Source organism: Bemisia tabaci, chromosome 3 (assembly GCF_918797505.1).
Source record: "Bemisia tabaci chromosome 3, PGI_BMITA_v3".
NCBI classification, from domain to species: Eukaryota; Metazoa; Arthropoda; class Insecta; order Hemiptera; family Aleyrodidae; genus Bemisia; species Bemisia tabaci.
In genome coordinates, this window is record NC_092795.1 from 49,206,049 (window position 1) to 49,233,617 (window position 27,569).

The window sequence follows — 27,569 nt, forward strand, 5'->3', positions numbered from 1 at the left end:
CCGACTTAAAATTCCTAGCCTAATTTATTTTTTGTTTCCAATTGCGGGAAGCATTCCACTCGGACACGACGATCTTGTCACGTGCTCAAGAAATGAGGATATTTTCTAGCCCAGAGGCACACGACTGGCGAGGTTGTAAAAGGCGTTTTCTAAAAACCGGGTTCTTTAAAAGGCGATATTTCCGTTAATATGCCACATAAAAATTTGGCGTTTGGACCGATGCGATTAATTTTATGGATCCTCAAAATGCGATCCTGAGACAAGCGGAATAGTGCGGTGTCGAAGTCATCCGGCCGTCGGAAGTAAGAAAATAAATAATCGATTTGCATGATTAATGTGAGCCCCAATTCGTAATAAATAAATAAATAAAATCTCTTGCTAAAAATAGAATTGAACTTCCAAAAAAAGAAAGAAAAAAAACACATTTGTTGCCCCTTTTAGATAAACCTGGAGATTTAATCGCCCTTATGACTATATTACAACTTCGTAAGTTGTGATGATAGAATATGCCTCTGATCAAAGTTTCAGCTTGAGTTCAAAGTTGGTTTTGGTGACACAGCATCACAAAAATCTTCTATTGTCCAGTATTGAAATGTATCTCCCGAGCAGATAGTAGAATATCAATGAAGAGCTCGGTCGTTCTAAGGAAAAACGCCATAAGAGTAATCAGACCTCAGGCGTGGTCAAATTTCCTTTGATGAAACAAAAATTTATTGGTAACCTTGTAAATTTATTTTTTCCGATTTTTCAGATTATTTTGTTCGCAATTTGACCTAAAGTTCCTGAAAATTTTAAGAACAAATATTCATAACTTTCCTCAAAAAGTCATTTTCTGTCAGAGGAAATTTGGCAACTCTTGAATTTTCATACGGCGTTTTTCCTCAGCATGGCACAGCTGGACTACCGTGACGGGTGATGCGCTATTTCGCTTACCGCTATATGCGCTAAGGTTTGGAGACTTAAACGCAAGGTTAAGAAAGTAAGCGCAAGTCTGCAGGTAGTATCAGTTCAAACTCGGGCGCAATGACTCTCTCAGTGTAAACCCCGCATTGCAGGTACCGCCGAAACCAACTTTGAACTGAAGCTAAAAATTAGAATTGACACCAGTCTCAATGCCAGGTTTCATTTTAATCACACTTCAATCAATTCTCCGTGCTTTAAAAAAAAGGCCAATTTTTTGAGAGTCTCTGCACTCCAATACAACTATGCCATATTATACTACTATATTATACTAATGCCAGTAATACTACTGCAGGCTTACGAACCCTATTTTTTTTTTGAAATTTTTACCCCAACCCCCTTGTAACGTTTTTGTGACGTAGGTACCTATTCTTTAACCCGTAAAAGCAAAATGGCGTGACGCTCTCATCAATCCCCCTCCCCTTAGAGCGTTACGTAATTCAGGGACGGCCTACATGGTGGATAACGTTAAACACCATGTTTTTTTTTTTTTTTTTTTTTTTTTTTTTTTTTTTTTAATGCGGCACTATCTCTATTTAAATTGGACGCGAGATCTTTAGTGTTTTGAAAAAATTTAATTATCCTTAAGTGTTTCATAATTTAAAATCACCAGAACACAATTCTGTGACCAGCACAAGGGACCCATTGCCAATTTTTGATAGCCAGGCTGGATGACTTCGTAAATGCGTCGAAATTGACGCATTGGATTTTTCCTCCCGAACTTATAACGAGGCGAGACCTGAGAGGGAAGGCGCGCGTCACCAAGCTGGGTGACTAATTAAGAAACTCGCCGATGTGCGAGAGAAATATGTTCGAAGGCAAGCAGGCCAGGAGTGGATTCGATTCTTCGAGTCTGAAACCATGACAGTGCCCAAATGCCCGATCAAGGTTAGTCGAGGCGCGAAATTTCCGAGATCTAGGTGACCTCTGAATTTAAAATTGGCGGGAACTCAGCCGGCGCCGCGCCACGCCGTGCCATGCCGGCCGGCTAATTCCGACGCGCGCTAATGGCTCAGCCGTATTCAGCATCTTCCTCCTCGTTTGCATAACCCTCGTGTGCCCGAAAAAAAAATCACGCGTCAAGCGGAGACCTGCTCCCGAGGAGAAATTTCCAATAAATTACGTCTTGCATTAATGGGTCAGTTGCGCGGCGATTAAGGTCGGAATTTTAAGTTGCGTGCCTGTTAAAATCTTCTTGAGGGCAAACCTCTTCGGGAGCTTCTTCAGCGTTTTGAAAGCTTTATGTTTACTGCAGTATCACGGAAATTAAGGTTTGAAGAAAGTCTTAAAAGTTTAGCTTAGGGGCAGTATCCATGGTCGATCCTTACACAACTCCTTTCCTTAGAAGTCCTTATATGTCGACGGTAAAATTTCCAAACGAGGTATCTCATTTAAGGTGTTTAAAAATCTTCGTATGAATTTTATTTTTTCAAAAGGACAGCAAATGAACATTTTTCCTTGAAGTCTTTTTACTCGTAGACGTTGCTTGGCACTGAGAGGAAAAGTCACGGAAGTTTTAAGAATTGACGCGCAATAGTTCTCTATTTAAAAAATAAAGTATGACAAGAATTCTACAATGTCGCCGTAAACTGAGATACGTAGTCTGGCAGTCTGAGCGTCGATGTGCGGTTTACAATGTGATTAAGGGAGTCTTAAGGTGATCTTTGAAATAGGATCATAAAAATAATAATTTTACCAAATTTCGGATCAAGCGGAACAGTACAATTTAGGATATACATCTTTGCGAGGGATATAATGAATTGCCCTTATGAAAAATTGAAACTGTAAAAGGAAAATTTCTGAAAGTTTTGAAAATTTTGAGGTAGATTCGTACCTATCTAAAAATTTTATCGAAAGTATACAATTTTTTGTTGTTGTATTTTTCATGTTTCATGGTGGAAAATCGTTGTTAATCTTTGCAAGCGGCATCTCATGAAATTCACGCAGTCTTCTACCAATGCAAGTGTAAACAGTCCCTAACAATTTTAAAACACCGCGATGAACTTGAGCCCTCAGGCACAAAACCCATTCAATTGCCTTCTTAATAATTTCAAAGACGAAGGATTGAACGCTCTTTCGCTCTCCTATTCGTGGAACTTGAGACTTCTATCACTTTTCTCGGCGACATGAGGTTTTACACTTTCCACCACGCGAGTACGTGCACATTGTTTGTACACAGACTTGTACACACACATCTTCGACAGCGGGGAGGGGTTAGCGGGGGACGGGGCAGTCTGAATATTTCGCCTCTAATTATTGCCTATTCTGTAGTATACAGGCATTCAAGTGGTAATGGTGCTAAGTATGTCTCTTTTTCCTCGACAATGTTGTGTCATAATTTTTGTCTCGTTGCGCTCTCTTCGTTTTTAGTTGAAATTGCGTGTGTCGCCTCTTTCGATGACGTAGCGCAACGAGACACTTTATTTTAGCGCCTAAAGTAATAACGTATTACTGTGCCACGTTATTACTTCAGGCGCTAAAATAAAGTGTCTCGTTGCGCTACGTCATCGAAAGAGGCGAAACACGCGATTTCAACTGAAAACGAAGAGAGCGCAACGAGACAAAAATTATGAAAAAATTATGAAAAAATACACGCAACGTAGGAAGCTGATGGAGAAAGATTTAGACTACTAAAATTGATAAACACAGATATGGACGAAGAAGACAAATGGAAAATGAAACGATCCTATTGGTTCTCCGTTAGAGAAACTTGAGTTGTATAAATTTTACAGAAACGTAAAATTTCAAGAAAATGTTGCCTCTTACAAACAGTTTTTGCCCCTCACCAATGAGCATTCTGGTAGGATGGAATTTTCACTCAAAGTTGTTTAATCGTCGTAATCGCGCGTTAAAGTCTCCGAACCAGCGGAACTGAGACTGCGATGCCTAAAAAATGTTTGAGTTAGTCTTTTTCATAATAATTGAGATTTGATAATGGAACCCAATCTTCGTGTAATGACGGCGGTTTCTTTCGCACCCTTAAAAAAATAAACCACTGAATTTTCAGGGAGGAAAATGAAATTCTCTTGAAATTACATACAACCCCCTGTTCTTCGATCGCATTCAGCGAAATAATATTGGTAAATAAATCCTATCTACGAACATTGCTGATCCTCTTTAACGTGATTATCACAAAAACATTAACAACGTGTCCAAAGTAACGAAATGTAACGTAGCGTAACGGAACGTAACGTTCGATACGTAATGAGCGTAAGGCACACAACAACTGAGCCGATCATAGAGTGTGTGGGACAGCGCCCGAAAGCGAGAGTAAAATTAAGGAGTGGAAATCACGTTACATCACTTTTACTTTCCACGCCTTGCATATCATTATCATTGCCCCTTATTTAGCCTCACTAATTTTTCAAGCGCTGGCCCTCAGCTAGGCGACGATCACGACCGAAGAGAACTGACAGTAAGTAAGCGAGGCGGGTCCATTACAGGCTCTGAAAAGGGGGCGTTGAGTTTTAATCCTAGCTGCCTCCAGATTATAAATGACAGGGCTCACACTATCGCCCATGCTGAGGGAAAACGTCGTATGGACACTCGGATGTTGCCAAATTTACGATAGTAAAATACGAATTTTTAGGAAAAGGGCTAACTTGCACTCTCCGGACTGAGCAGAGAATTTTATTTGCAATATAATCCAAAATTATTGAAATTTTTGAGAGAAAAGGTATCGATAACTTTTTTAAAAATAAATAAATTAACAGAGGATATTTGACAACATTTAAATACCCTTACAGGGTTCTTCCTCAGCACTTAAGAGCGCGGTCTCTGTGTGCTTGTTCTTTCTCAAGTCCACTCTTCCTTCTTGAAGTCCTGGTCATCTATGACAGTTTAAACTGATAAGTCTTATCACTTTGAGCCTCATTAATCACTCCTGCGAGCTAGTCTATTTTTCATGCAGATATGACTCTTCACTCTTCACTGGACATCGGTGGCAAAACCAGTTCATATGCCTAAGACTTTCTGGGAAAGCTTTTGATTCGACAGTTTTTCTAAAAAAAATTACTTAGTTTTTTGAGACACGAAGTTCTAACGAAGTTATTAGCTTCACGGGAATAGTTCCGATAACAGCCCAGAATATGGTATTTTTTTAAATTATTGTTCGTTGAACTGTATTTCCGCACGAATAAAAAAAAGTAAAAATAAAATAGAGAACTTACTGTTTGCCTACCTAAGCATACTATAAGTGAAGATCATCAGAGCCCTGACAACATTTCCCTACGTCACATCAGATTTTAAACAGAAGTATTCTTTGCATTCTATCAAAATATTAGTCTTTGTAGTACTTGCCATACTGTTATACAAAATCCATTGTAATGCTTTGAATTTCACAAAAATTTTGATTTTTCTTATCGAGAGTGTACTTGAATTCACAATCAGGAAAACACAAATCGTGGATTTTATTTTACTCCTTTCCTTATGCTAAAAACTGTTACTCTGACTTGTGGTATCAAAATACTCTGCGCTGTTGATATTTTGGTGATCATTTCATAAAATATTGAAATAATGAGTGCAATTCATACTGATATTTGGTGCACTGACTATGGCTTATAAACCTATTAGAGGTAAATATGGAACACTAATAGTAGTACCTCTACATATAATAATAGCACATATACCTTAGTTATGGTACGTACCTCAATTAGGTACAGAGACCTTAGTATGGTTCACAGACCGATAATCATTAGTTTATTTACGACTATTATAGGTGTTCCATATTTACCTCTAATAGGTTTATAAACCATAGTTTTCAGTGTGGCTCGTAGAAGCCATACACTGTCTCTTTTGAAAATGTCGAGTCAATTGACTCGTAAATTATGTGAAATGGGATTCTATATACCTTAGATGCAATTAAAGTAATTTAGAGTCGACTAAAGTCATTTCGGAGTCAATTAGAGTCATATAAAGTCGATCCGGGTCAAAGGAATTCAAGATTGTTAAATTTTTCTCAGATCCAGAGTCAAAGTTGACTAGATCTATTTTTAATGTGGGAACAGAAAATCATCATTTTTAACAGTGAACATTTTCCTTACTTAGAAGTATCTACCAAGTTTAGATGACATGCAGAGTACCTCCGAAAGTGTACGTATTTGTCACACCACTCCTTCGGTCATGAGAATTTGCATGAAGCAATTTTGAGCTCCGTGTACAATGTGCATCTCTTAGACAAAAATAACCAAACTCGTGGACAAAGAGGCCTCGTTTTAAGATCAAGTGATTAGAGCCCACTGAGGGGGACCCAGTAACGGAAAGTTGACCGGAAGCGGCCAAAAATATCAACGTTCATCTCCGCAGCAGAGGTCTGCTGCCAACTGACCTGCCCCAAATTTAATTAAAAGATCAACATGTTTTCTATCCATTGTTGTCAAGTGCATAAATTATCAAGATATTTAGACGTTTCAAGAATAAGCTAGATCCACGATTTCTACAATACTCGAGTTTGAATGATGATTATTTTTAAAGAATAAAAACTTCTACTTAAATGGTCAGATTAATGGAAATTGGCACAGAAACGAAGCAAAACTGTTGAAAAGGGCGCAGCACCCCACAAGGAGGGTGCGCTCAAAAATTTGCATATCAATTGCGGTTCTTTCCTTGTTTTAATCTCTTAAGTTGGGTAATGGCTGAAATTTTTTCATGAAATTTTCGGAGAACAAATGAAAATTTTGAAGAAGTTTAAGGATTCAAAACAGTTAGTTCTCCTTCATTAAAGTAAAAATTAACGGAAAATTTTCAGGTTTGCAACCCAGTTAGATCAACTCATTAAGTGAATACCCTCGATAAAGACGTTTAGGGGTCTAGGAGTTTCTCACCATCGACACGTACATTGTATTTGATAGGCATTTTTCTGGAATGATTGATATTTTAAATTATAACAGCTTCTTAAGCTTAATTCTCCTTCAGGGCAAGCACACTTCTCTAATAAAAAAACTTTCCGCTCAGAAAGTGCCTTACTCGGATCTCTTTCGGCATTCACTCTCTTACGCAAAAATATTTCTCAATTTTCTCTATTGAATTTCACACGAAACAGTTCCCTAAAAAAATTTAAATTATCGAGTTGGGCACTTCCTGAACTAAGGCACGGTTGTTTTGAGAGGCACTTTTAAGGTTATACAAATTTGCAGAATTTTATGTGATCTTAAAGTTTCAGATGATATGCTCTGAATTTGCAAAAGTTACAAAAGTCTTGTTCAAAATTATATTACTTTCGATTATTTTCAAGTATTTAAATGAGATTCTTCAACTTTTAGATTTCATGTGTAAGCTCTGCTCTTTCTTTTCCTTTTTTCTGTAAAGAATAGCATGTTCAAATATGTTGAATTCTTATTTAATGCCCAAATTTTGAGGAACTAGCTTCTCTAGAGTCCACTAGCCATTTTATCGACTCCTCAATTGAGTCGAAATTGTAGAATTATGGCAGTACCGGCAACCTAGTGACCCCTCTAAATTAAGTTATTCCGTTCTGCAGAAGCATCTGGACGGATAAACTGGAACCTATAAATTCATCATACCTTTTTCCTTGCAAAGAATTCGTTCACTTTTTACGTGTTCTCCATGTAAGAGAACATTCTTTACTCGTTTCTGTTTTTCACGGCAGTCAGTTAATATTTTGCTATTGATTTTTCTATGTCTTAATTCTTTACTACTTGATCGTTTCAATTTTGATCTCCTGCTTATAAAGGCAGGGAAGAAGGAGAGGCTATTCATTAAATGAGGTTTTAAAAGTGAATAACTCACTTTTTTAGTTGTTTTACTGGTAGATACTTGCATAACTAATCGCTCATAAGGTTATAAATCGTAGCTTCCTGGACAAAAAAAACGTAACTACAGGTCAACTTTTCCAAATTTTTGCTCGCAAAGAACTTTGATTGGATAAAGAAATCATTGGTGTTTCTAGCTGAAAATTCTACTGATTTATCTACTGACTATTTGCAAAAATTAGATAAAGTTCAGGCAGAAATGGGATAGTCATATTCTTAAATCTGTTTGAATTGTTTGATTCAATATTTTAACCTCGAAATGCAGTTAGGTTCTTTCGTCTTATAAACGACAAAATATATGCAGAAAGTAATTTTCTTAAAATTTGCATTCAAGATAAGTTTCATATTGAGCATGAGGCTGACGGAAAGGAAATGATAAAGAGTCGAGATATATTGGCATCCTTATTTTTATTTTTTTCAATAATATTACAGAGCTTTTGAATGGTAAAGTGAAATATAAAGTGTATTTTCCTAGAAAACTAGCAAGTAAATAATTAAAATTTGATTCTTAAATACTACACAACGAAATGTTACAATTCTAATTGAAAACCACAATACATCCTAAAACTATTTTAAAGATTATAATCAAGGACTAGCAAAGCAAATAGGAGATCACATAGCAATGATAAATTCAATTTTTTCATTGACCTTATAACTTTTTTAATTTATTTTCAAATGATTTCTTTCATTAATTTTTTTATTTTATCAATAAAAAAACTCAAAACTTTAAACAAAACTTTGGTCTATCAGCCGATTATTCTTCATTCTTTTCCTTTTTTTACAATGACAATAAAGAATTTCAAATTTATTTACAAGCTAATTACAATTTTACAAAACTCTGATTTAATTTGAATTGAAGTTTAAACATTCACTTTCCGTTCTCTAACTAATAGATGCGATTTAAAATGTAAGGAAGATTTCTAAGAAGGAGGATTCCACTTTCTTATATTTAAACTGCTTAAAAAAGAAGGTTTGTCAAACAAAAACCACGTAAATTTTCCTTCAGACCATTATCATTGAAAAATACATTAATGGATGAATATTAAAAAAGAAAGAAAAAGAAATATGTGGGGATAACTTTAAGCGATCCTACCTTACAGATCTTACTTTTACGTTCCAAAATACATCACAGGGTAAAAAATATATGTTTTTTTAGTAATTCATAAGAATTTGAATTTTCAGGAATATATTGGATTACTTACTAACATTGAATGGTACATTTCGATAAAACCAGGAGGGGATGGAAAAGTAAACTTTTTCCATGCGGAATAATAAAACGAAGTTTTTCAAGATTTACGCTAAGATTTGTGGAATATTTGTGCGGAACTAGCATTAAAATTCACGGAAAGTTTCATCTGTTGATAAAATACTAACTTAAGAATACTACCACAGATTTCTAAAAATAGCTTAAAAAGCTCGATGGTACTACTGCTAGGACTAATAGTAATTAAAATTATAAAGTTTCGTTTTCATTTTTTTTTTATTTTCTTTTTGTGAAGTTGAAAATCAGAAGCTAGACTAGAATCTTTATTGCCCCTAAAAGAAAGTTACACTTATTGCAGTTGCATCAATATTTTTTGCAGTCAGATGTTAAGTCAGGTCATGCGACAAAAAATAGATTGAAATTTTAAAATTGTATTATTTATTCCTAGAGGCATCATTTTTTATTGAAAATTCTGAAAATAAATATTCGGATCCGGTCTGTACAAAGAGGTTGTGCTTGGATAATAAAAATATATTTTTTCAACAATGGATGAGAATAGCTAGCTTGGTTCATTTTGAAATTAAACCTGACTTTTATCTGCTAAGGTTCAATTCAAGTTATGTACAGTAAATTCATATTTTACAAGTTGAATGTAAACATTAAATGTTCAAATTTTGTTGTTTTTGTCAGAGAACTGATAAGTGCAACATAGTTTTATTCACATTGAATTGCCGAAAATTTAATGTGTAATCTGGTTAAGATTCCACAAATTTTGATTATAAATTTTGAACAACACCTAAGAATGAACAATTATGAAGGTGCTTTCCTGCAGCAATCTTAATAATAATTGGATACATATGCTAGGGAACATTTTGTGAAGTTTTCATCAAATTTTAATTTTAGAGTTTATGTTTATCTTAAATAAATGGGAGCTCTTTGTGCCTTAATCTAATCTAAATTACAATTTTTACAATCGTACAATATGTCTAACGATAAATTTTAAAATTATTACAACAATACATATATTAAATGATTAAAAATATTTGAAATTTCTCACAATACACGACCAAACTGGCCCTAGGAGGGTGACTAATAGAAACTCAGGAACAGAACTAAGGGGATTCCCTGAGAAAATCAGTTTGTTAGAGCCAACAGACTTATTTGTAAAATACTCAAAAGAATCAATTATTTAGAAGTCAAACCTACACTTCATTGAACAAATGTATAATCTACTTCAGCTTTTCAATTTAGAAGAATTCGTTTTAGAAATAGGTGAGGGCTCCTTAAAAATTTGAGGTTCATGATTGACCCTGAATTTTTGAGAAGCTCTCGAGTTCGGATGAACTCAATCCTTGAGGCGATCGTATTTCCGAAAAAACGTCTAACAGAAAAGTCTGATCTATTGCAACTCAACTGACTATTTAGTCCAAATGCCTCAAAATTTAGCTAATTAGTCATATTGCAACCTTCGTGACATGAGAAGGATTACAGATCCAGGATTTGATAATCTTTTTTGAAATCGTTGGCATTTAAAAGTTATGTGTTACACATGAGACAATGAATTGCGACTGGCTTCTAAATAATCAATCACGAAATATTTCAATGTTTTCCCAGTTGAACAGATAATTTGAACGCTACATTGCAATTACAACAGATAAAATTATGATAACAGTAAGGAAATGCGATTAAAGCATTTTATACAAATTTGCTGATTGTGAATATTTTAGAATTGGGGACTGAAATGATCAAGATTATTGGAAAATACTTCAACTGTAAAATTTGATCGAATTAAATAACACTCGGTTGATGATGATAAAAACAATGATTGGAGTAAAAGTGGAATGCTAGGATCAAAATTATCGAACAAGCCGACAAGATTATCTCTTGCAATGATTCGGGAAAAGAATTTTGAGACCCAACCTGAGAATATTTTACAGGTGGGCTCAATTTGAGATATGTAGCTCCTACAAAGATAATAATTCTAGAGATTCCTGTACAAGAAGGAATGACACCCTCAGTAAACTGACGAGCATCCATCGACTTCGATTATCGATGCAACTATTCCAATTATTTTCGGAATTCCCAGGTTCAGAGATGATTCGGTGAAACATTCTCACGGTCTGCGGCTCTTGCGTACAGGTAAACCCGTAGACTATTGTAACCCAGCGTCCTGTTCTGGTTTCAGGATTTTCCAGTTGGGCGTGAAAGTGCTCGAAAATCACACATTGGCGGAGGACTCGCGTCATCCAGTCGGAAACAAGGCGGAGGAGAGCCCAACATCTTGGACGAGGACGGCTCCAACTGCAGATGCTAACAGATCAACATTGACTAAAGCGGCGACTCGTCTCGTCACGGGGTGACGTCACATCACGTCGAGGGTTATACCGCTGACACGGAGTCCACGGGGTGGCTTAATGACACCGTCGACGGTGGTAACGATTGGGTCTTCTGGGGGGAAGAGTCCACTTGTCGCCTTTTGATTTGCCAGAAATCTGAAACAAAAAGAGAGAAAGGAAATTTAGTCAATTGTTTCCAGAATAACATTTTATAAATTATCCAAAAAAATTAATCCGCAATGAATGGCAGATACGTGCACTGGAAAAACAGTTACGGGTCATAGACGTACCGTCCGTTCCGGGCTCAGAGGTGGAAAGTTACGGGTGCTGGAGCCGAAGCTTCCATTGCTCCAGGTGCTACGACCGGAACTTTCGGCCTCTGAGCCCGGAACGCGGACGGTATGTCCATATAGCCCGTAAATACGGCTCCCACGGTCGGAGTTTTTTTTCAGTGTGCTATGCTGAAATCTGAATTTCAACGGAGGAAGGAATGAATCGCCCTGGTCATAAAATCCTATTTTGGTGGTTAATGATATCACCGAAGAATATTACGATTAGTTTCATCCCTAAAGCGGTCTCACGCGGATTCTTCAGTTTGGAATTTTAGAAGAGCTGATACGCGCGGTTACGTATTGGGGGTCTGCATCTCTGTCAATATCGGACCGATTTTCAATATTTTTCCCTCATCCGTATGTTTCAACCATCAAAATACGATTCTTCAACACGCTCAGCTAATTAATCCTGTGGAAGCATCTATGACGTCACTTTTTGCAGAATGGTGGCATATGCAAGGGATGGAGCTCGACAGTTGGTCGCGCGCTAAACTCGTTCCGATAATCGTAATGGACTTCAAAATTAAATGAAAAATCCCGATCAGCATTTAAATTAAACAACCGAACCATCCCTTGCTCGGAGTCTATCAACCCTGACACAATCCACACACGGTCAGGTTTAAAATCCGAGGCAGCCAATGAAAGAATATACTGCAAAAACACGGCTAGAAACCTCCGAGCGCATGCGTGAAAACGAAAACAAACAAACAAGTCGAGCCGTAACCAGTTTATACTCTGCGGTTGCCATTCGTAAACGAAAACAAACCAACAAAAAACAGGGCGAAGGGAAGGGAAGTTGACCTGATTAGCCGCGAGATAAAGGCAGGGATCAAACCCAATCGTAGCTAAACCTCGAACCGAACACGTCGAAGTTATCGAAAGGTGTGAATAAACACCGCGGCCAAGTTGTGTTTCGAGGGAACGTTGTCGGGATGCAGGGGTTGTTTTTTTTGGCAAGGTTTGCAACACAGGTAAGGGGTAGTATCGCGAGTTTAATTAACTTGTCAACGAAACCCGCTCAGACAAAGATCGGCGGGATAATCCGGGATTATGTCGTGGTGGTCACACTTCCTAGCGCGAAAAAAAGCTTGATCCTAAATTGAAAAATAACAACGATGCGGAGCGGGCTAGAAAAAATCAGGATGATATGTTTGTACAAGCTTAGAGTCTTAAAGCGGAACTGGTCTTAGCTTCCGGAGACTTAAGCCAGGAGATAGACTATCGATCGAAACCGGCAGGCAGGAAATATTTCAAGCCAGTGTAGGCTCAGGAGATGGATCCTCGGCTAACATACAGGAAAGACGATTGTTTTTTTTTTAAAGGTTGGAAAAAATTAGAAAAATCTTTGACCGTGTAAGAAGTATCATAAAACTCACAAATCAGATCAATCTAAAACAGATTCTCTCTGGTATTCTTTATGAAAAAATCTTCGAAATTTAAAATTTAAAATTTTAAATTTTTTCATAATAAGGACCGGTCCTTCTGAATTTTGCGAGACAATATGGCCACTTGGGATCTTTTCAAACTCCTCAAAGGTTGCGCAAATCTTGTTACTTCATGAATTTTAAAGGCAGAAAACAAGTTTGTGATTTCCGCCGCCATTTTATTATTTTACTGTGAAATTGTTGGTCAAATCTGTTAGAAAATTTCACAAAATTTTATCGGCAGCACAAAGAAAATTTAGTGAAATTTTCGGACAGCTTCGTTGAACAATTTCTCCGTGAAAAAATAAAATGGCGGCGGGAATTTTTAAACGTCGCATGGCGCTTGTGATACTTCGCCCGAAGGTGAGGATATTCACAACGGTCATGGTTTTGATTCGAGCACTTCCGATTGTGACGTCATAGGAAGCCCAGTGAGAACCAGGACCGGGCCCATTAAAAAACGGAGCGAGCACCCGGCCGGTGCAGCGCGGATAGTGTCACACCGAAGGGCAGCCCTGCTCCCAGGTCCCGGGAATTGGAGCACGGATTTAAATCGCGTTTGCATGGCTCACTCGCTCGTGAATTGTGATTTGCATCCGCGCCCTGCAACCCCTCAACCCGGCCCGTTTTTTCCCACACTCGCGCAGAGGGGTTGCCAGGGCCGCGGCACTTTCACATCGCTTCCACGCACGCTTGGTGCCACGCTCGTGGCCACACCGTTGCGATTTATCGGAAAAAATACTTTTTCTGAATTGTTAATTTGGTCATTTATGTATAATGAGCAACTTGCATGCGACAGATTTACTTGTCGATATTTTGTGACCAAATGACCAATTATTGAACCACTTATTTCCAAACCACGAATGCACCAATCTCTATTTGTTGGTAGATGGGTTGTTTTTTCTGTTTTCTCGCATTCGCAATTTTGCCACATACGTGATTTGGAAAATAATCGGTTCCATTAAGCTCATAAACGATTGGATTGCATTTTTAACAAGGAACCACAATTTCTGACTCTTATCAGGAACAGCATGTGCGCTACTAGTTAGGCTATGCAATTGGGAGCTTTTATGTATGAGCCAGAAACAGTGGCTCTTAACTGCAAAATGAACTCCAATCGAGCCTCCAAGTTGGATAAAAGCACGAAAAGTTTCTTCGTTTTTATGTTAATAATCTAAAAAAGATATGGGCTTAAAAGTGGATAAAACTTAGTTTATGGGACAAACTTTTTTTCAGCGTATTGATATGTATTCTTCCATCGTATTATAGGATACTTTTTGTTTTGATTTTTTTTCTCATTTCATCTTTCTCGTCTAGCATCAGGTTTTAAGTCCTGGCAGCCTATTTACCATACTTTGGTGGATTTTAACCGAGTATAGTAATAGTAGTAGGTATTGGTGGGTATTGTAAACACTGTAAGGATTTTGATGGTCTTAAATCGTTCGTGCATCAAAGTCCGGGTACAATTACAACATATCCTTTTTTTTGCATCGAATGCTACTAAAACCCTGATATATTCCTACATGCTGAGCAGCAGAAATGGCTTACACACAAAGTACAGAAACAAGAAAATCCCTATTACTTAAGCTTCGTTCATAGCTTTACTTTGTTGGTTTGTTTGTTGGTTATCTCTTGTACTTAAAGGCCATTCAAATATTCTTTTGTTAAAAATGTATTTACCGGATGTTTTTGAACTTTCGCGTAGAGAGAGTGTCTCTTATTAAAGGGTTTGATCCGTTGACGGTTCAAGCATCGAACACACTTAAAAACTTTTATCAACGACCCAATGAGCAATAGGGCTCCAACGAAGCGGGCACGCATGACTTTTCCCCGCGGCGGGGCAAAAGCAAGCGCCGACATTGACACAGCGGCGCATCCCGCATCACGCCCGATGAACCAGGAAGCGCGAAACAAAAGCCCTTTCAAACCGGGAAGCCCAACCGCCAAGCCCGGGAGTTTCAGTTTCCACATTCGTGATTAAAAATTAAAAGGCTTCGGGCCGGAGGGGAGAGGGTTGGAAGCCCCGAAAAATGAATATTAATCCATCGGGGTCCCACCCCCTATTAACGCATTAGGGAACGCTATTCCGGCCTGGGAGAGCGCTGCACTTGTGCCGCCTTATCAGCTGATTCCATCACCTGGACTGCGACAAAGGTCGGTAACGAACTTTTCCCCTCCCCCTCCCGTCCCGAGCGGGGCAGGGACCTCCACCCCTCCCTTTGTCATCGATAGTTGGGGTGTGTTGCGGCCGAGTGTGGGAATAAACAGAGTGCAACCGCCCCCTTCCCGGCTCTTATCACGCTCCCCCGCCCCCCGCCCCTCGCTCGCGTCCGACTAATATCCTAACGGAAATTATTTTTTTTGAATCGCGTAACTCATTTGCCCCGTTTAAGCAATCAATAGTCTGTCACGGAAGCGGGCTCCTGCGTGCTGCTGCCCCTTGTTCCCGTAATTAGCCGATTGTTTCGAATTGGTGCCTGTCCTGTCCGGCCGCTCTCGTCAAAACGGTTGAGCAGGAGGTGGGGCCCTTTGGCCTTATTTATTGGATGAGCTTTTTTTATCAGGCACGTAAACTTGATTTATCGATGACTCATCTGGCGATCAGGACAGCATTTTGATTGGGGATCTCGGCGCATCGGGTATATATCAATCGTGAAAATTGTGTGCTATGATTTGTTTTTAATATTATTGAATACTAATATACTATATCAAGTATACTAAATATACTAATTTTTTGGAGCATTTGCAATAATTTACGAAATTCTCCCTCATATATTCGGCAATAATAAAGGTTCAATGAATGTTTACTGCATTAAAATTAAAATGATTCGCGTTACGTTGACGTCAACATGGCGACTTTAACGCAGAGAAGAAAAAACGCCGGGGCTTCGAGCCCAGAAAATAATCTTGGACTTTGCGCTGAATTTCGGTATGGTTTAGTTTTGATTTTCGACGTAGTTGTGGTGAGAAAAACGAACCGCATGATAAATATATTAATTTTTTCTCACTGAATTTTTTTACGTTTTCTTCTCAAATGGAGGAAATTATATCGAATTGCCATCATCCTAAAAATACGGCAAATCGATATTACCATCAGCATTTCATCATCCTAAAATTACGCAGACATGTTTTTGATTCTGCACAGTTTAGTGGGATTTTTTTCTGGATCAGGACGGCAACACTGGTTTCGCGAGGAGCCAAGTGCGAGTACGAACGGAGCATGCGAGTGCAAGCCGTGCGCGGAGAAAAAGTGCAACAATAAGAAGCAGGACCCATAAAATATGACCTTTAATTATCACCAACCAAGGCCAGCCAGCGAGTAGCGACGAGCAAATCTGTCTCTCTTCATAAAAATCGACTCACTCCACTTGCAGCAACTCCCGCCTTGCCCCCTCCCTGCCCCCGCGCCCGGCTCCTATTGGTGGCTGCCCGCTTCGCGCCAAAGGTTACGCGCTTTTACAACGTTACAACTCTCCCGAAGGAGGGCGATTAAATTCTGCGGGCTTCAATGTCGCTGTCGTAATGCAGAAATTGAGAGGATTTATTGGGTCTGCGTCATGCCCTCCGCCCCCCTACTAAGTACCCCCCTTTGCTTCTGGATTCTCTTACTTCTAGTGCCCCCGTCTTTTTTCACGTTGCCGGAGTGGGCAAAAAAAATGATCCGTGGAAAATCGTGGACGATTTTACCACGGCGGGATGGGCAGTCAATGATTTTCACGAATTAAAAGGCCTGCTGAGTGATTGTTGAAATTTATAGACAACGCTATAGACAGGCGAAAGTGATGTAAGGGGATCCTATTGGTGGAAGCGGGTGGTTGCAATGGACCAAGAAGGTAGGTAATAGACTACCTAACGGCAACCCTAGAAAGACTCTTTATTTAGTTCAATAATTTCTTCCTTATAGTCTATAGGAACCAACCATGTCAACCAATAGGATCACTCCATACTCCCTCAGTCTTCTTTATTTATAGCTTTGTCTATCAATTTCAACAATCAGCCTGATGGTTGTGGCTACCAGACTGTCTGGCTATACTGGTGCACCCCGAGAAATCTAGTACTAAGAACTTTACCGAGAAATTACCAAGAAACCGTTGTAATATGTGAGATTGAGAGATAACTTAAGCAACATAATCGCTAACATTGCCTGAGATTTCCCGTGAATTTTCGTCATTACGTGATAAACATTCATGGGCTGTCCCTCTTAGACCATCAACGAAGAAAAAGGTAAAATCGTTGAAAATGAAGTTTGAAACATTAAAATGGAGTCCTAACGTGTCCCGTTGTTGCTTATCACATCCATTTGTTCGCAACAAGCGGGTAGAGATGACATTAGGTGGATTGATGTGGGCTCACAAACGACCCCAAAAGAGCATGTTAGTGGTTCAGTTTTGACTGCGAGCCAAATCCTGCGGGATCAGGTTCAGGGTGCAGACGAAAACGGAATAAATCGAAGGAGTAAAACCGATACACGTCCTGCAGCTTCGGCTGCCATCATTCATTTTCATCTGATTTATTTTACGCGCTCGTACCGCGACCGCACTTAAAACCCCCCCATCCATCCCGGAGACAACCGAGGACTGACAAATTGTCGCCAGCATTTGCGAAAAAACAAGCATCCGTGCTCGGAGAGGGTGCTATTTTTCTCTCTTGGCTCGCATATTTTTTTTTTTTTTTTTTTTTTTTTTTTTTTTTTTTTTTGCGCGATGCTTCAATCGACACGCAAGCTCAAACGCCATCTCGATGAATTAATGCATGTCTCTCAAGTTGGTGATAGGTTACAAGGAAATTCGCGAGCTAAAAGCAAACCGAACGGGTGCAGTAATTTTTCAACGCTCACGGCAGTTTTATCTCGGGGAGGAGACGATCGGTGGATCAGAGGAGACCAGTTTTGCAGCGACAGAAAAAAAATTCCCGTAATATATATGACAGATTCCGAGTGCGAAGACTGCAGTTGAAGGGATTTGTAAAAAATTGACGTTTCTGTGCTTTCTGGAGCAACGCGTTGTTGGATTTAAATATTCAGTTCAGCCGTTAAAATAAATGAATAAATAAAAAACCGTTCTCTTTCTTAGGCTAAATCCTACTTGCAGAGTTTTACTGAAAGTGTTGTTGGAGAAGGCAGTTTTCCAACGATGGAAAAACTCACGAATATAATAATGAAAAAAATGCCCTTCGGCTTTGATTAATGGGAGGGACACAATCAATGAATATTTTTCGCACTGGAATTTTTGTCGTTCCAATGGCATACTGGCTGTTACAGCGAGGATTCCGATTTTACCGAAGAAAATTTCAGCATGGTTTTATGTCGCAATGGACGCGCCTCTATTTAGAAACGGAAATGTCTCTCCGTATAGTTTGAAAAAAGAGAAGACACCTTTGAAATGGGGTATGATCAAAAAGATGACTGAAATCTCCAAACGGCTGTTTTGGAGCCTGGGCTATTTGTTTTCATTCAATGAAAATTAAACATGGGCATGAAGGGAATCAACAGCGGGGCAACCGACAAAATTACATTCATTACGCGAGCAGCCCATGCGCACATTTCACACTTGAATCGCGACCAAATCATGCGAGTACCCCCGAATTAGCCAACGATGCTCAACGCTCAACAAGAGGTGCACTTCAACGAAACGCAACGCGCGACAAACGCACGTATTGTGTCGATGCGTTTTCGCCTCTGGGTTCGTCCTTTACTTGAGCAACGGCGCACAATGCATCGAGTAAATTGGAGAGGTTGGACAAAATTTGGATATTTTAAACGCTCATAACTCCGTTTATACAAAAATTTGAGGTTCTAAAAGTGGTTTCATTGGTTTCCTCGTGAGATTTTTTTCTAGAAGCACCCCTTGAAATGTAAAAGGTGACGAAATGAACATCAACATTCGCAGTTTTAGTCGAAAATTTCATGTTCGACCTCTTTAATCGACTCGATCCACTGTGCGGCGCCAGATGTTCTCCCGAATTTGACTCCAGGCCATACTTAGCGCCCAAAACGGAGCAGAAAGTTCGGGATGAATGGGCCGGAGTCGCGATTCGAGACCGATGAGTTCATTCCACCGAATTGGAACAGCGATGACACTTAACTGTCAACAATCGCTAAATCACTCGGGCAATCGTTAACAATTAAACAGTCTTTATTGATGAAGTTATCGGTCGCTTCGGCTAGATTCACGGGGCACGTGTGGAGCTAACAGCCTCAGGTCGAAAGCTGAAGCGCTTTTGTTACGGTCGATTCTCCCTTTTTAGGAAGTTAATCAGTCTTGTATTCGTGTTTGCTCACTCCTGTTTATAGTCTGATTGAATATAGCATTGCAAGCTGTTGTAATATTTGGAGTTGGGTTTAATATTTTATTCATGGGCTCTAGGAACTGTTCTTGTCGAACAAATCCTCGGGCTTGAATACTAGATGACACGCGTCCCTCTTGTGGCACAAATTTTAGATAAGGCGCTGTGGTTGGCTATCTTTGAGGTAAAAAATGTATGCGTAGGTAAAAATGCAATGAAATGAGCTATTCCTCTATATTTTTGCACATTGATTATTGTTAGCTCGATATAACCACTAATAATATCAAATTGGAGCCAAATATTGACACAACACGTTTCATGATTTAAGTAGAAATAGGTCGATACGCATCCCATGAGTGCTCTAAGACGTTACTATGGCCGCGTAGATTAGTCTATATAACATCATTTCCCGGTATATTGATGACAAGCGATACTTTTCAACTGCCTTTAAAGTACGAGTGGACCATATTCCAAACAATTGTCCTTCTTTCTCATAACAGATGTGATCCAAGTCGTGAATGAGTGCATCATATAGAAATAGTGTGCGCCCTTTCGAAAAAAAAGGTACAAGCGTCTTAAGAATACACCTTTTCTGCACCGGTAGGCGACCCTCTGCCACTGCTCCTTAAGTATCTTCCTCACGAGGACCGGCACACCGTCTAGGGCGAAAAAAAAAGGCGATGACAGACTTCCATTGTGCGGGCGCTCGCTGCACCTTACAAGGCCGCTAACACACATGCGAGTTGGGGAAAACAAAAAATACAAAAATAGGGTCATTAAGAGCTGCAGTAATCGCTCCCGGGCCGAAGCCTGCTTTGTGTCTTCGAGAGGGCGAATTTGCATGACACTAGCTCCGAGGGGATCTCCTTGCGCGGCGAAATGGAGATAGTTTCGGTTATTTTTGAGACGTGTCCCAGAAAAATGCTCTCTCCTCCTCCTGCGGAGCGAAAATGCGAGATCACACCTCGGTCATTTTTATTTTTATTTAAAATATTCGCGTATTTTGTGTCTCGGTATCGCGTCTCTCGGCAATTCCCCATCTGTCACGTTTGCACCATTCAGCCTCGCTTGTTGAAATGTAAAACAGTACACCTGCACTGTCGAACTGAACGGGGATCACAGCTCCAGTATTGAGTTTCTATTGGATTTACGGGGTTCTTGGTTTGCAAGGTAGCAACATTTTTACAGACATGAAGAAGAGTTTCTAGCATTTGTTCTCTTCGTCTAGCTCGCTTTTCAGCGCTCTCCGATGCGTTGGGCACTTTTGAGCACAGAAAAAAGCGGGCTAACTTTTTTCTACTTAGATTTATCAAAAAACTCAAAATAGGAAACACAGCCTTCTTTTCAACAACTGCCCTTGGCGTGTTTAAGTTTGAAAAGTAGCGCTGAGTCTTAAAAGAATGGCTCTGAAATTCTGGTAGGATTTCCAATGAAGACGCTAAATTTGCCTTCAAAAATACTACTTAGGCAACCCCATGACGATTGAGTCTAAATAGTTATCGCTTAGTGAACGTAGGAGTTGCTTGAAGGGCGAGAGATAAGCCCACATGGTGATGTGAAATCACTGAGATCGTAAGATTCCGTAGTTTTTAAAAATTGGATTACGTGATCTTGGGATTCGAGTAGACTCCGTACGATAGCTTCAAAATTTTGATTGGTAAAATTTTTCCCCCTTTTCATTCTTCACGTATTTTTTTTCGCATAAATAGTAGTGTGCAAAAAAAATGGACGTATTTATGCTAAAAGAGCATAGGGTTTCCGTGCAACACAGTTCCTTTTAGCATAAACAAAACACGTCCAAATGATATTGTGTTTGACTACAAATTATTTTGTTGAGTATCTTCGAGTGGCTGGATGTGAAGTTAACTCACTGACGGGAATATTCGAAAAAAACCAATCTTGATTTGAGGTAACTCCCCCCCCCCCCACCCCGGTATGATTCCCCGTCACCTCTATTAGTTGGTGACAGTCCCGCCGGAGCCCGCAAGGCACCAGATCGAACCCACAAGGCACGAGGTAGAGGTTAATTTTAGGGATTTTTGATTAGCAATCCGTGTCCGACTGACAAGCAGTAATTAGGAACGTAAATACAGATTCAATCCCCATGTTTGTTCAATTGGTCCTGATCCTCGCAGCCCCCCTCGTGTGGTGGTCGACTGAACGCGGTTGCCACCTCTCACGATATGTACCCCATTTTTGCTGAGAAGTATGGAATTCAAACGTCACTATTTGCAACCCTGGCTGGCTTTATTTTAGAGTCTCGCTCACTGCCTACAATCATCGACGGTGGACGGTTATTTTTTTTTTTTTTTTTTTTTTTTTTTTTTTTTTTAGTATTCAGAATGGAACTGTCTAAGTGTCCCGTAATTATGGCTTCAACGCCGAGGTCGAACCGTCCTCTTGAACACGCTTTGCCTCGGTGATATTATTTCTTTCCTTTTTTTCTTTAATTTTTCATATTTATTTGATCAGATAACAAAGGCGAGCGAAGGGTTTTGGACAAATATCAGGCACACCAGACGAACATAATCTTATGGGATAATTCCGAAGACCACTTGATGAGGACATCAGAACATTTAGATTTATCGTTGAAAAATTAAATTGTAGGAATTATTAATTGATTTCCATAATAATCAGACAATAAATACCCTAGAAACACCACGGAACAACGCATAAATCGGGTTTCCTCTTTTTTTTCGTTAATTTTTGACAGCTTTAATTTATTTAAGATACTCTTCTTTAGAGCTCGATTTGCACGAAATAATCCAAAAATCCCTCCTGCAGGAGCACCAACGGCAGCGCATAAAGTTTTTTTAAACCATTGAAATAAAATATACCTACTCATCATAACGGACGATTAATAGAATAGGACATCTCAAGCCCTCTAATTAAAGTGCAACATAATCTATTTTTAATAACTCGTTTTCAACTTCACCAAGTAACAGTGAAAAAAAAGTAACGGCACTGAGATGAGAGAGTGCCCGAGTGAGATGATTAAAAAGATGTAGACCAACCGAAAACAAAAGGAAGGGATGAGGGGAAGTTAATCTGACAGGCGGTCAAAGGCCGCGCGGACAGAGACATTTGAGAACCTGAGAACTTTCGAACAAAACCGGGAGCCAAAAACCGAACAAGAAATGCAGGATGGAGATGGGATCCTTTGAAACGCCTCCGGAACAAAGGAGGAAGAGGGGGGGCTCTGAGACAAGAAAGCTTGACAAAAGATAAATGTCGTTTTTATGATGTCACCTAACAGTTTAACTTGTTCCCCTCCGGTGCACACCTTTGCCGGACCAATTTTTCGGTCACAAAACTGTGTCAGATGATAGGCTCGTAAAAGTCGGGACCAAATAGCTTTCAATAGTGCCAACGCTGTGGACTTATTGGTTTTTTGTCCTTGATTTTTGATTTTATTTGCTTCGGGCCCGGGTCGAAAGCAAACAAGACTGTTTTAGCAATCGAAGTAGCTTCTTTCCCTCTAGTCTATGAGATTACCGAGGTCCGTTTTTGCTTCGCGGTCATAAAATGAAATGCAGCTTATTTAAACTGACACAGTAAAAAGTGCTACGGAGTATTGTCAGGAAAGTTCCCACATATCGGTACCAGTACTTGGGATGCATTTTAGTTTTAGTTCTTAGATGAATCACAGGTGATATACGACCGTGGAAATTGCAGCTCCTATACCTCTGCGAAGTAGGTAAAATTAAATAGACTTAACCACGCTTTTTAAAAATACGTTAAGATTGAATAACTACTGGAAAAACAAATGTGTTCTTGCAAGCTTTGGCTTTCCGTAGAAATGAGATAGACCTTCGTTTTGGGTGATAGTGAATTCGAATCTGCTCGCCAGACAATATCGCGCTCCATAAATACGGTGGAAATGAGAGAGAGTGAATTCGAATCTGCTCGCCAGACAATATCGCGCTCCATAAATACGGTGGAAATGAGAGAGGAATAATATTCGATATTTTCATTTTTCCCTGAACACTAGTTTAATTTTTTCACCAAGAACGTGCCGATTTTTTTTCATTTTTCCTATCAAAGTCATTCAGAGGGAAAAATATTTTCCTTTACTAATTAGAGCCAACATTGAGACACTTTTTGCTACCGGGGAATGTTAGCAATTTTAAATTATGCTCAACAATAGAATATTCAATGGGAGGGAAAATACACCGTGGCCAGAAATATCATGAAAATGAAAAACCCCTCATGAATCACGAGTGAGAAAAGAGAGGGAAAAGAAATATGAGAAGATGCTTCGAAACGAAGTCCGAAAACAGAATGGCCATGGGCGCAACAATCAGCAATCGTGGTAGAATAAGGTGGACCGAATGAGAAACGAATAAAGATTGGGCAGGGGAAAAGAAACGAAAATCAAAATACATGTCTCGTGTTTTAATTTGTACAAAAAAGCGGGGAGAAAACAATACAGAAGGAGGTGGGGGCAGTTGAAACCCAGATTAAGGCACGCGTCCTTGGGGTCGAAACTAACCTAACCACCCACCCGCCCCCTTCCCTCCCCCTCCACTCTTAAGACCAGTCTGTCATCGAGAAGTACTGGTGAGCAACGAGTATCAAGCAGCTAGCGCACTCAACGATCTCATGACCGACTTGACAAAAAGCAAGAAAAATGGCGGGCAAAGAGATAGGGAGCATCCTTAACAAGACTTCTCTCGATTTCTCCTTCTCTCTCTTCCCCCACGTTCCCTCTCTGTATCACTAGACAACCTTCGATTGATTTACAAGAGAATCGCGCGCGCGAGGAGAGAAGCGACTCGATACAGGGTGTTCTCAAACGCACGGAGACCGTAAAAAACGGAAATTAGGTAATAAGAATTAAATCGGACAGTAATTTTCAGGCAATTTTCGTCTATGACCAGAGAAGATTCAAACCGTGCTATTTTCCCTTCATCTTCTATTTCAGCTTCTTCTTCTTCTCCTTCTCCTTATTCTCATTCTCATTCTTTTTGGGGAGAACATCTACGATGCTTTAAATTCGTCACAAACTGAGCTATGTAGGAATAAACAAGGACGACAAAAAATTGATAGACTTCATGATAAAGCATTCATGGACGTCTTAACAATTATTTTAAAGATAGGACTACGCTCGGAATTAAAGGATTCAAAGAATTTGAAGGTGAAGAAATGGAAGATTCGGATGGAGTCGTGAGCTTTAGAACACCTAATTGCGGAAGCAACTATATTAACGCCAGGGTGAGAATATTGCATAACCAATATTTGGAAGGGACTTCATTGGAACGCGACACGGCACGGCGCAGTGAGATTCCTATCTGTCCTAGGATTATACTTTAAAAGGAGCTTAGGAGGCGGCATAAACACTTATATATTTTCAAGTATAACTTTTCATTGGGTAATTCTTGATTATACGTTCCCTCAAATTACAAAACCTGAGATCTAACTTCCCAGAAACGACGTTACTTCGAAAATTTAATAACCGGTATTTAGTTGTTTTAAATCCATACAGCCGCATGGCTTTCCACTTGTACAACCTCTACTGGCGTTCAACGAAAATATCCGTAAGGGAAATATTTTGTTGCCTGTAATTGAGATCTTAGGGAGGATCTGACTTGATGATCACCCTGTGGATAGCTGTCCAGAATCGGACTGTAAGTTGTGGCACACTTGTTGGCAGACCTATTTCGTCTTTGCCCCCGCTGTTGCGCACTGGAGCACGGAACGTTGCCAGTTTGAAGGGAAAAACAGCCCAATCCTCCATTACCCGCGAGTAGGTCAGCGCAAAATCCGGTAACGCTGCACTCGCAGCCGCAACCGGTCTTTTTGGTCGTTTCCCGCCAGAAATCGTCATGAGGCTTTTTCGAAATGATGGAAGGTGAGTGGGAGTCGGAAGCGGGGGTGTAGGGGGGATGTGGGGGGGGGGGGGGCGTGGAGGGGGAAGCTGAATTCAGCGACTCGCGATTGAATTAATTTTGTAATCTCTTCTTGACCCCCTCTCCACGAGTGGGATACTGGTCTCCGGAGATTAAGTCGAGTGTAAGAGGCTGGGAGCACCTTGACAATTTTTAAATTGAGTTGGTGTATGCGTTCACGAAGCTACGTCTGGCCCGGGCTTGAAAACGCTCATCTTCATTTTGCTTTGGGGGCTTCGTTGCCAAATATGGGATTTTTTTAATGGCGTGCATTCAGTTATTTTCTGGATCTAATTTTCCCTTTTTTTAGTTCAGGGACTCTACGAAGTTTCTTTTAAATTAAAAATTAATCAGACATAGTTACTGAATTTTGCGTCACTGTGCATTGATGTATGTTAAGGGTTTTCATGATGATAATATTTACATTTTAAGTAAATTAGGGTCATTATCTATGATCATTATGGGGATCCCTACTTCGTCCCTACTTTTTTTTCTGCGGCTGAAAAAAAAAAAAGATTAAGAAGAAAAAACTTCCACTCAGCACGGACGATTTTCCACGACTTCGATATAATCGGTAATTATGGTGATCGTAACGTCTAGCCGGGGAACATTTAGTGAGTAGAATAACACGAGCTACCCCTCGGATATAAGTTTTTTTTTTTTTTTTTTTTTTTTTTTTTCATGGTCGCCTGTCTTTAAGCTTCGGTCTGCATGCGGACGAAAGTCTGCGCTTTGCGAAACATAAAATTATCACCGAATCAGAGAGAGACTTGAGCGAAATTACACGCAGGATCGCGTGTGACGCGGGGAAAATTTTCTCGAGACGACACGGCAATTCCGACGGTTCGTTTGCAATTTTTCGGAATGACAGGTATTAAAAAAGAGTCGAGATGTTTCTCCGAAGCACATAAATGCTCGCAACACGCTCGTTCGGATTTCGGCGCTCAACCTTGAATGAACAGAAAACGCGCGGAGGTGGAGTTATGAGCTGTGTTGACAGAATTTGCCGGATTTTCTGAGGTGAAATCGAAATCGAGTGAAATACCAAAACAATCAGACGGTAATCCGAGGTGCAAAACATGGAATTGTATCTGCCACGCAGTTACCGCATCATAAGTGGCGATTTTACGAGTTGGCAACAATGTGTTTCATCAATTTAAATCCATTAAAAATATCGATTGTAGGTGAGGGAGCTGTCTCCCCAAGAATCGATTTTTTTACATGCATTCAGATGGAGAAAAAACAGTGTCGCCAACTTTCAAGAATCGCCACTACGCAGCATTATACACTGAAAAAAAAAGATTGGTAGAATTAACTATTCCTTCACGCTGTATTTCACACAGCGTCAATTCTGAGTCAATTCTGCCAGAAAAAAGGTAAGCCTTACTATAAACGGGTACAGGTCTCCTCTGGCAGAATCGACTTGGAATTCACACTGTGTGAAATACAGCGTGAAGGAACAGTAAATTCTACCAATCTTGTTTTTCAGTGTGATTATACACAAAAACTTATAACACGATTAACAACTGTTTTGACTGATTATTCTGATCTTCCGGATCAGAGTACTACGGATCAATATCAATTGATTTGACGGATGTAGCGAATTCTACAATTTTTAAAACCCATTTTAACACCTCTTCCAGTCCAAATCCTTTAGATTCCCAGGTAAGAATTTCACGCTGTGCTACCCCTTTCATTAAAAGTAACTCCCAGGGCAAACGCAAAAAGTCACGTGAAGCATCGACAGCTGTGAAATTCTGGGGCGCGTTTATTATTATACCGGGGCCGGATGGTAAATAGTGGGAACTATATCTATCTATAGCCAAGGCGCGGTTTAGAGAAAACATGTTGAGTAGGGCGAAGCCTGCTACCGTGCTAACCAAAACATACGTATTTCCATCGTATTGTTGTTGAGGTTACGCGGTTGTTTTTTCTGGGCATGGAGGCATGCATCACCTGTTGAGCGCGTGGCCGCGTGCTGTGCTGGAGCCGGCCGGCTTGTCTGCCAAGGACTTAAATGTGTTGCCAACTCTCAAAACACACAATATTCCTTCAAAATCGAACATTTTCAAACTACATCCGAACCGTTTATAAACCTGAATTGCCTATAAGGTCACATTCACCGGCTGATGGGAAACTTTTCTCGTGTGAAAAGCGGTTTTAACAGGTATAAACTAAAATCGGACGTCGTAAAGACAGGTCGAAAATCGGATTTTATGCGAGAGGCAGCTTGAGAAAATTCTCAAACGACAATTTCAGTTGGAGATAAACCATTTATCACGAAAAAATAATACCGTTAATCAGAAGTAAATCAAGAGGTATTTTGTGATCTCACCCACGTTGACCAGGTTGATACTACAAAATGGAAAA

The 27,569-nt window shown here is 39.8% G+C and overlaps 2 protein-coding genes across 2 annotated transcripts in view; both read right to left on the minus strand.

The window, feature by feature from the left end:
- Polr3C (RNA polymerase III subunit C) overlaps positions 1 to 27,569 on the minus strand; it is a 316,833-nt gene that overhangs the window by 115,757 nt on the left and 173,507 nt on the right. The window lies entirely within an intron of this gene.
- Positions 8,120 to 27,569, minus strand: part of LOC109030657 (uncharacterized) — a 38,003-nt gene continuing 18,553 nt past the window's right edge. The window contains exon 2 of the mRNA XM_019041732.2: positions 8,120 to 11,426. Within this exon, the coding sequence (XP_018897277.2) occupies positions 11,314 to 11,426 (113 nt within the window). The 3' untranslated portion in view covers positions 8,120 to 11,313. The remainder of the gene's footprint in view (positions 11,427 to 27,569) is intronic.